General features: G+C 39.4%; 1 protein-coding gene across 2 annotated transcripts in view; it reads left to right on the top strand.

Annotated features, from left to right (window-relative positions):
* Positions 1-5,244, top strand: part of LOC138058324 (uncharacterized) — a 95,191-nt gene extending 89,947 nt beyond the window's left edge. For both annotated transcript variants that reach the window (XM_068904269.1, XM_068904270.1), the window contains exons 57-59: positions 495-558; positions 1,749-1,992; positions 3,333-5,244. In XM_068904269.1, coding sequence (XP_068760370.1) covers positions 495-558; positions 1,749-1,992; positions 3,333-4,054 — 1,030 coding nt within the window. In that variant the 3' untranslated portion in view covers positions 4,055-5,244. The remainder of the gene's footprint in view (positions 1-494; positions 559-1,748; positions 1,993-3,332) is intronic.
* Positions 5,245-9,550: the final 4,306 nt, after the last annotated feature.

The following is a 9,550-nucleotide window of genomic DNA, read 5'->3' as shown; positions in this document are numbered from 1 at the left end:
TCTTCAAGTAAGGGCTAACAGCTGCATTTGCTCAAAGCTAAAAATAACGTGAACCTGCAAAATAGAGTCTTTTCACTCACGTGATCAGTAACATTGTTTTTTTCCACCGAAACGAAAGGAAACGTTTGCATCGATAATACAGCTCAATTCCCGGAGGATTAGTTGGGTACACCAACATGGCTGCCGTTCCTTTTTTTAGGGAAACCAACATGGGCGCCGTGACGTCACATGAAACCACTCTATTGGACTGGAACTAGCTTGCAATAGATGCTAATGCGGGGGAATCTTTTCAAATGCAAATACTATTTAATATATTCCCCTGCACTAGCCTCCATTGCAGGCTAGTTCCTGTCCAATACTGAGAATACGAATATGGTTTATTGAAAATTGGGTATTTTGGCACAATGGCGTCCGTCGACTCCCTTTCATAAAATATGATTTACACCCTTCGATTCCTAAGAGAGTTTGTTTTTCAATTATTTTAAAATATTCAGGTGCTATTCATCGCAAAAGTCTTTGGATTATTTCCTTCAAGTTGCAGAAGAGTTGACAGACAAGGTAATAACTGGATGATTTCCTTCGGTTTTTCCCGCGAAACTCCACGATGTTACCGATATTACGGATTTCTAGATTTGGCCGGAAGAACGAGATTAAATGAAATGTAGAAAAAAGGTTTTCAAATTAACTTCATTCTGGCCTAAACATTCTTCACTTATGACCCTTTTAAAGCCTTCTTGTCGACCAGTTGGCCACATAACTAAGGTTTATAGAAATCGCGACAGAACAAACCTGAAGGTCGCTATTTTTAGGGCACCAGGCCATGAATTTTACAGATCAGATACCTCCGGTTGCATCAAGACTCCCTGTATTAAAGATCAGCACAGGGTTGTCCCAACTTAAGCACGTGAATCAATATTATTCGATAATCCTAAATACTGAGAGACCGTGATTACCTTCCACTGGCTTGTAGGAACTGAATTCTTCTCAAGACCCAGGGATTACATTTATTCCGTTAAAGTAAAAAAATTAATCCAGGTCTGCAGTGAATACACCAACTTTTCTATGACTAATTTTATACACGCTTAAGAAAGCAAAACACCTTCGTATTCGTCTATCACTGTAGACTTCGTCAATGATGGTTGAATCTGCAGTGTGAGTCTGCAGTGACAGACGAAAGCTCTGATGTTTGCTTTCTCAAGTGTGAAGTTTTAAAGTTAACACTAAACAAATATTATTCAGAACACGATGAATCCACATCCAGACTCTAAAATTTGTTCTAGGTTAACGTCGTCCGAGTCGTTCCCGCGCATACTCAGTTAAGAGCAGCAACTGGCGTTGTCGGGGCGGTACTGGAACCCGCGCCCGTTCAGTGTCATGCCTCGCGGTCGTTCTAACTTCATATTTTTTTCTTATTCTTTCTTTTTATTCTGTTTTTCTTTTTTTGCTATTTATTAAGCCAAGTTTACACCCAGGAATTGCTTGTCTTGGTGCAGTTTGATTCTCCGGCCCAGTTTTTCCCTTTTAATGACGCTGTTTATGACCGTCATCTCCTGAGTCAAGTGTTAAGTGTTGTCGAACTTTCGTATTCGTTTTCTTGTCGTTGAGTTGATTGGTCGATAGAAACATGACGTTATTGTCAGGATATTGGTTGTCTTTGCTACATCTACACCTAAATGTAGAATCAAACTTTATTAAGATAAGGTTAAGTTGACACTTATACTTAAAGTTCACCTCGTTATCTTTTACAGTATAAGTTCATTACGTGCTGCGTCCGAAGTAACGAACCTGTCACAAGTCATCGCCAGTCCCTTGCTAACACCCTGATCAAGAGAAACTGGCACAAGACAAGCGAGTGTGTGACCCATACCTGTGCTTGCAATCTTCAAAGTCAGCGGAGGCGTACTGCACGACGAAATGTTATCACGGACCCGGATGTTTGTCAGGTGTTTGGTTTGGTTGGGGTTCCAACAATTATCTTACTGGATTCGTCAGGTATTTGAATTTGTTTACATGGATAGAAAACTAGCACTTCACTTTACTCTCCAAGAGTTAGTTCTGTTGAAATATAACTGCTACACGGCCAACGTTTGCAAAAACGTAACCCTTCCTTATAGTTGCAAAATAGTTAACAAAGCAGTCTTCCAGGTGATCAAATATTTACGTTTTTTTTAAGGATCGTTTTCGAGTCATCATGGACGAGTACATATCTTCGTGACCAGTAGGCTTCTTTCATAATGGCAGCCAAATAAAGTATTCTTCTGTTTTAATGCTAACAAGCCTTTCTAGCATCGCTACGACGAGCAAATTTTAAAAGAATATTTGTTTCAAAATGAGGGCAGTTGGTATAATTAACATAAATCAGTACAAAAAATGTGAAGGTGGTCTCTATTTATCAAAGTGGTCTATAGGTGCAACACGCTTACCTTTTTCATGGATGTTACTCTTAGCTACCTGACAGTGTACGGTATAGTTTAAATTTATGATCGACTGCATAAAAACTTCCCTACGGGATATACTATTGAAACAGTTGTAAATTGGTGGGTTTATTGAGATTTGGTATTCTTTGTTAAAAGAAAGACGCTGTGGCTGAATAAATACGGTCTAGGAAAGATCCAAGCTACCCTTAGCAAGCACTGAGGCGATTGGTTGTCGGCTATATCAAGTATTCTTTCAACGTTGTCGTTTTCTGGTTGTACATGTTGTCCATATTATACATAAAGCGTTTGGGAACAGCAAATGAAACGCGTATTTTTCAGTCGAAGATTTCGCCGGTTGTGAGAAAGAGTTGGAACACCCTACATTACGTGACAATCGTTAAAAACAAATCCCTTTGCAAACACCACGAGATAAGAGTCGAAAGCTCGTCACGTGTCACAGAGAGTATTTTTGAACCTGAAAGCCATCGTTCTCCTCTACTGGAAGAGTTTAACGGTTTCAGGTAGCTCTGTTTTCGTCGATACCTTGTTGGAAATATGGAAACATAGTAAATAGAGGTGAATGGTTATGAAACCCGACAAATTTCTTTGTTGTAGGTTTTTGTTCTCTTTTTTGGCCTTGACCGTGCACAAAACACAGTAGTTGTTTACTCCGTACTGAGGAACTAACCGATAGAAACGTGTTGGTTACGGAATTTATGCATAGAGTATGAGCGCAAAACAAAAGATTGTGCACGGTCGTGGACTTTCCAACCTAAATCTTGGCATCTCTGTTTGCTCCTTTGATGTTTGCCGAGCTTCAAAACCAGTCCCCTCTATTAACTATGATGGAAATTCCCGGGTTGGCGCACCTAACTAGTTACCAAGTAATCACGTTGTTCTCTTTTATTATTGCAGGATACATATCTTGGCATGGTCGTTGCAGTTGTCGCGATGTGACAAGTTTTCGTGCTTTGTTTTTGCATGCTTTTTCTCAAGTCAGCCACTGCAGCTGCCCAGTGACAGGTTGTCTGCACTGCGAATTTGAAAGAGAGAACAAATGTGTTTCGAGTCTTTCCGAAGAAATCGACGATACAGACGAACAAACTTCGGGTCTTCTTCGTCAAGTGTCAATTGAGTCCAACACTCCTAATCCGCAACGATTTCGTGAAAATGGCGATAGTGACGAACATTCTTCGCGTATTCGTCGTAAAGTGTCGATTGAGTCGCACACCCTTTATCAAAGACTTCATGGTCCGAATGACGACGAAAATGTCTCATCACAAAAAGAAACTATCAAGACGAAATATCTCAGACCCAAAACCGCTGTCGTTGGCCGTTCAGCGAGATTGAGCGGTTATAACCGGTCTATCGGCTCAAATGAACCAATCCAGATGCGCTCTCGGTCCTTCACTGCGCATGACACTGTCCATTCTAGCCGTCCGGTAACGGCCAGGCCTGAGTTTACTATTCTGCAACCGCGCACGCGCACGGCGCAAAGAACGTCCCAGTCTTCGTCAAGGGAAATTTCTTTCCCGCTTGTAACGCGACAACGTGGGAAACGAACGCATTCGTCGGAAAGAAATCCGGTGACACGAGTTAAGACCAAAATATCCGTGGAGGATTTTCCTCTTTGGTAAAATGGGTCTTGATTGTGTGCGGAGTGAAGTTTCCAAAAGTGAGATGACAACAAGGCGCAAGAAGCGAACTCCTATCTGATGCCAGTAAAGTAGCTGTCACTACGAAAGGAGCTGCTTAGTTCAGGCTATGTTAGCCACACTTCCTCGGCTGTTCTCTGTAATCAAGTAAGCCTTCGTTAATCTGCGCAATGAAAAACGTAGCCTCACTTTGTTATTGAATCAGGATGCTCACAAAGATTAAAACAAGCAAAGTGCAGAACATAGCTGGATATTAACGTGTCATCTGATATTCACGTACAGGCTGGTTGCTGGCAGCCGGTCTTCTGTTACTTAATTTTGACGTATTCCCTGAAGTGTTAACGTTAGATTGACAAATTACCCACATTTCTGACAAATTATGCCCAGAAAATTTTCTAAGTAGGGATTTTAACTTGTCACGTTACTGTCACGCTCTTGGCTCCTTCAGGGTTTTTTTTTCTTTCAGACAGAATACAGCTCTAAACTGCTTTAGAATTCATGAAAGGTATTGTTTAGGGAACCCGCTTAGAACAGGTGTAAAGCCTTATTTTCTTCCCCAGTATTCCATTTTGGATTTGTTTTAACTTCATTTTGTTTCCTGGTGACGCTAATCTTGAATATTTGGCATTGCTTCCCCAAGAATCGAGCTTCTCAAGGTTTTCGTCGTAGGTAACGCAATCTTTTGCAATGAGACGTTGCGTGACCGTCCAGCTTGAGTGCGCACAGCTTGGTAAAGTTTGTTTACCAGTATCTAAAGTAAAAATTCTTCAAAAGCACTCACAGAAAAGTAGCCATCGCTATTTAAAAGCCTAAAACAGGCTAACAGAAGAGATGTCAGTATAAGAGTTCTTTTTTTCTTGTACGTAATGACGTGACTCTCTACATTTAAAAAGAACATTATAGGTTCCTAGATGAACGAAAACTGTAATAGCAACAAAGTTCTGGTACCCTATTTCCAATCAGAATTGATAGTGGCACTGATATATAGCATTTATTTCTGAATTTCTTCGCTCCTTTATGTCCAGGTGATGTCAAAGCATTACTTTAAGTAAATAGTCGTAGAGTAATTACTATTCCCTGAGAATCTTTTAAAGATTTTTGAATACGAAAAGTGCATAAAAATTTATATTTGTAAAATATTCTAATGTTTCGAATAAAATTTCCTTTGATAATTTTGATGAGCCAATTAATTACGTAATAATGGGAAAGTGTTCAAAAGCCTGGAGTGCGGAAGGATTAGAAAGTGGAGCCTAACTCTCCGCGGTTTAACAGATGGTTTTTAATCACGTGATGAGACGGCCATGTTGATGCACAAAACAATAGCAAATATGGCTCATGTTTTGCGTAATAATAGAGTCAAATTCCCAAAAGATTTTTTTCTCTATCGTTCTGTGCACCAACGTAGCTGCTGTGACGCTGTATACGATCTATGTTTTTCGCTACTTTGTTGGGAATGCCTCCAAAGTGTCACAATTTTTGAAAACGATTTATTGATCTCCCTCGTATTACAAGATTTTCTCGTTCTTCTCTCTTTTCAACCGCTCCCTTTTTGAGACAACTCCCTCTATTCTGATTGGTCGTGTACATTCTCATGATTTCCGATGTAATTGTATTGTCAGCAACGATTTGACCCCAAGTTCTCAATTCACACATCACGTAACACTTCAAAACGACATTATCAAAATGGCTTAACTATTGTCACGCAACCGACAACACAATCCCGACACCTTGAGATCTCGACCGACTCCATTATGTAAGGGCCTGGAACAGGCAAAGTCTTCAAATAAATTAACAAATGGAAGATCAAGACTTAAAAAAGCCCACCCCGGGACTTAAAAAAATTATAACCGGAAGTTGGCCGTTTTTGTCGATTAATGCTCTTAACTATAAAAAAATTGCGATAAAATATATTTACACTTGAAAAACTTCGTTAAAAAGCGACGTCGTTTCGACATTGGCTAAACGCCTAATTTGAATATCCAGACGGACTCCATACGTGCGAAACTTTCTGATTAATTTTCATTTTTTCTTCTTTTTTACTATACCTTCTTATCAGCTTTTGTTCTTTTAGTATTTATAGATTGTAATTTTCAAATAATTTTGCCTTGATAATGACGTTTAGGCAACGTCGAAATGTCGTTTTTTAACAAAGTTTTTATGTTTTTTTAGCATGCGTAAATATATTTTATCGCTTTTTTTATAGTTAAATGTTTTTCAAAATCACATCTTCTTTAATGCTCTTATTCCATAATGTCATATGACAAATGACAGAAGTCAAAATGAAATTTTAAACTCGGTATTACGCAGGAATGCTCTAACAAGGGATTTAAAACTTCGGTAGGAATGGAGAGAAAGGAACAACCCGGTTGGTTCATACTAACCGGAATGAGTTGGAATAAAGGGGCCACGTCAAAACGTAGTCCTAAATCGGAAAATGAATTTTTCCGCGTTTTGAAAATAAGCGGTAAAATATTCTCTCGATGGTATGTCTATCATGGGAATTGGTGGTGGTATAATAAGGGCTATCAAGGTTATCTATTCATCTTGGCGTTTCGCAACCGGTAACACAACTTGAGAGTCACTTGCTTAATATTGCTAATTTTCTCTATTTTACTGTGTGATGTCCGAAGATTTGAAAACTTTGCTCGACTCTAAAAAAGAAGCCATCCTCTCGTCCATAAACGAAAGAATTGGTGGCCTTCAAGAGAATTCTTAGACAGCAAGAAGACTTGGCTTGTAAGTTCGAAGCGGAGGAAGGATCATATCAGTTTAACGAGAAGGGTAATGAACAGCAATTCAAAATCAACTCCAAAGTGTTGAAAGCCAACGCCAAAGCCATCCGTGCAATAGATTCTGGGGATTCTGCAAGAGCAAAAGAAGCCTTAAAAGAAGGACGCTATTCCTCAAGATCTCAAGACCTCTGTTTTAGATGTGGTAAACGTGGACATTGGGCCGATAGCTGCCCCAGAAGCACAAGTTCTTCTAACACAGGAACTTGTGGAAAATGAGCAGTATCCTTTTGAATTTGAAGAATTTTCACATTCAAGTTTTGTTCAAGGCAAACTGCGCTCATGCATTGATTTTTGGCGCAGCATTAATTGTTCCGATTTTATTTTGGATGTGATCGATAATGGCTACAAAATTCTTTTTGAGAATGCCCCTACTAGCTTTAGCTTTAAAAACAGAGGCTCTACAAACAAGCTCCTTGACCTTGGGTGTATCAAAGAATTTTCTAATCCCCCCGAGTTTTGCAATCCTTTGCATGTAGCCGTTCAGTCTTCCGGAAAGTTGCGTCTAATTTTGGATCTTTCGCACTTAAATACCAAGGTTGTCAAAAAGTCTTTCAAGTACGAAGACCTAAGAACCGTTCTTCAAATTTTTGACGAAGGATCGTATGCTTTTACGTTTGATTTAAAATCAGCCTATCATCATATACATATTTGCGAAGAGTATGTGAAATATTTGTCTTTCAAATGGTCCTTTGGATCGGGGAAATTTCGTTTTTTTGCCTTCAAAGTGTTGCCTTTTGGCCTATCTTCAGCGCCTTATATTTTTTTCTAAAGTCACGAGGCAGTTACTCAAACACTGGAGAGGCAAGGGTTATTCAGTTTTGTTCTTTCTGGATGATGGTATTAGGGGCCTATTCCCTTGAACAAGCGCATGCGCTAAGTAGATCTCTTCGCGGCGATGTCATTTCCTCTAGTTTCACCATTAGTGAGGAGAAATCTAATTGGAATCCTCGTCTCGAGGTCTGTTTCCTTGGATACATTTTGAACTTCGAGTCTGGAATGATCTACTTTTCCGAGCGTATAATGCCGGATAAATTGAAGTCATCCCTTGCCAATACAGCTTCAGCCAATTCAATTCGACTTCGTACATTAGCCTCTATTGTTGGTCAAATTATCTCCATGGGAACCGCGGTTGGGAACATTGTTCGTTTAATGACAAGACGTAGACCTTATTCATAAATGGCGGTCAATTTATAATTCTTTTGTCGAAGTGCAAATTAGACTACCAAGCCTCGATACCCTACAGTGAATTAAAAAGAATTCTTGCTCTAAAATGAGGCTTGGTAGGCTAATTTGCAAGTGGACAAAAGAATTATAAATGTGACCGCCATTTATGAATAAGGTCTATTGTTATTGTGCAATTGGAAATAGATCTTTTTGGGACCAGGTCCTTCCTATCTCCCCTGGGGTTAGAGAAGAATTGTTGTTTTGGTCTTCCAATGTTAATTCTCTGAATCCAGTACAGTTGGTATCGTTTATTCCGATGCTAGTGATTCAGGTTTTGGAGGTTATCTGGTGCAATGCGGAAAAGAGAGTGTCTGGATCTTGGACTGTAGACCAAATGTCAGGAAGTTCTACTTTACGCGAAATTTTGGCAGTTAAAATTTGTCCTTCTTTCTCTTGTTTCTAAATTATCAGGCTCATCAATCAAGTGGTTTACTGATGATCAGAATGTTCCGCACATTTTAACGTGTGGGAGCGGGAAAACCCTTTTGCAGAGTGAAGATCTAGATATTTATCATATTTGTGTTAACAATGGGATTTTTATTGAAATGGAATGGATTCCTCGCAATCAAAATGATCAAGCAGATTACTTAAGTCGCTTATTTGATCCTGATGACTGGGGTTTATCTTTAGATTCTTTCAGATTTATTGACAATGTTTGGGGTCCCCATACTGTGGATCGTTTTGCCAATTTTTTGAATAATAAGCTTCCACTGTTCAACTCTAGATTTTGGAATCCTGGTTCAGAGGATATTGATTGCTTTGTTTTGAATTGGCAAGGAGGGAATAATGATGTCTGTCCGCCTATTTCGCTTATTCCAAGAGACTCTTCATATGAAAAACTGTGGTGCTTTTGGTACATTGATTGTTCCGCTTTGACTGTCAGCCCCTTTTTGGCCTATGCTTACAGTAGATGGTGTTAATTTCAACGACGTTGTTGTTAGTTTTATGGATATTCCAACTTCTAAAGAGTGCTTCACCCCAGGTTTTTGTAACAGTATTTTTGGTAATGAAGACATTTCCGTTCGAGTTCTAGCTTTAAGAGTTAAGTTTTAGGTTAAGTCCTTTAGTCCTGTTTATTAGTTTACATCTTCATTCGTTTTTTCATTAAATTTAATTGCTTCTCTTTTTTTTGCATGCTTACTTTGTATCTCTTGGGCGGCGTGCGGTCTCTGGTCGAACACGCCGCATCCAAATGGGTCTTGTGTCATATGATTCTGCACGCAGGGCATTATGAAGACGTTTAAGAGAGAGATGGTCTTTACCGTTTGCCTAACGCCGGGATGTTTTTTGGCTAAAAAGTGAGAACCCTTAAGCAACGACAACGGCGATGGCAACCAGAACGTCACAAATTTGCCTATTTAGTGGGCAAAAACAAAAGCTTTGTATACGTCCTGCACGTGCGTTATTCACTTTTGTCCATTTCTTTGCAGTCGTCAGCAAAACAACAACGTGAAACAGCCTA

The sequence above is a fragment of the Montipora capricornis genome, chromosome 7, assembly GCF_036669925.1.
Source record: "Montipora capricornis isolate CH-2021 chromosome 7, ASM3666992v2, whole genome shotgun sequence".
NCBI classification, from domain to species: Eukaryota; Metazoa; Cnidaria; class Anthozoa; order Scleractinia; family Acroporidae; genus Montipora; species Montipora capricornis.
Note: the sequence above shows the minus strand (reverse complement) of the source record. Positions and strands in the feature narration are given on the sequence as shown.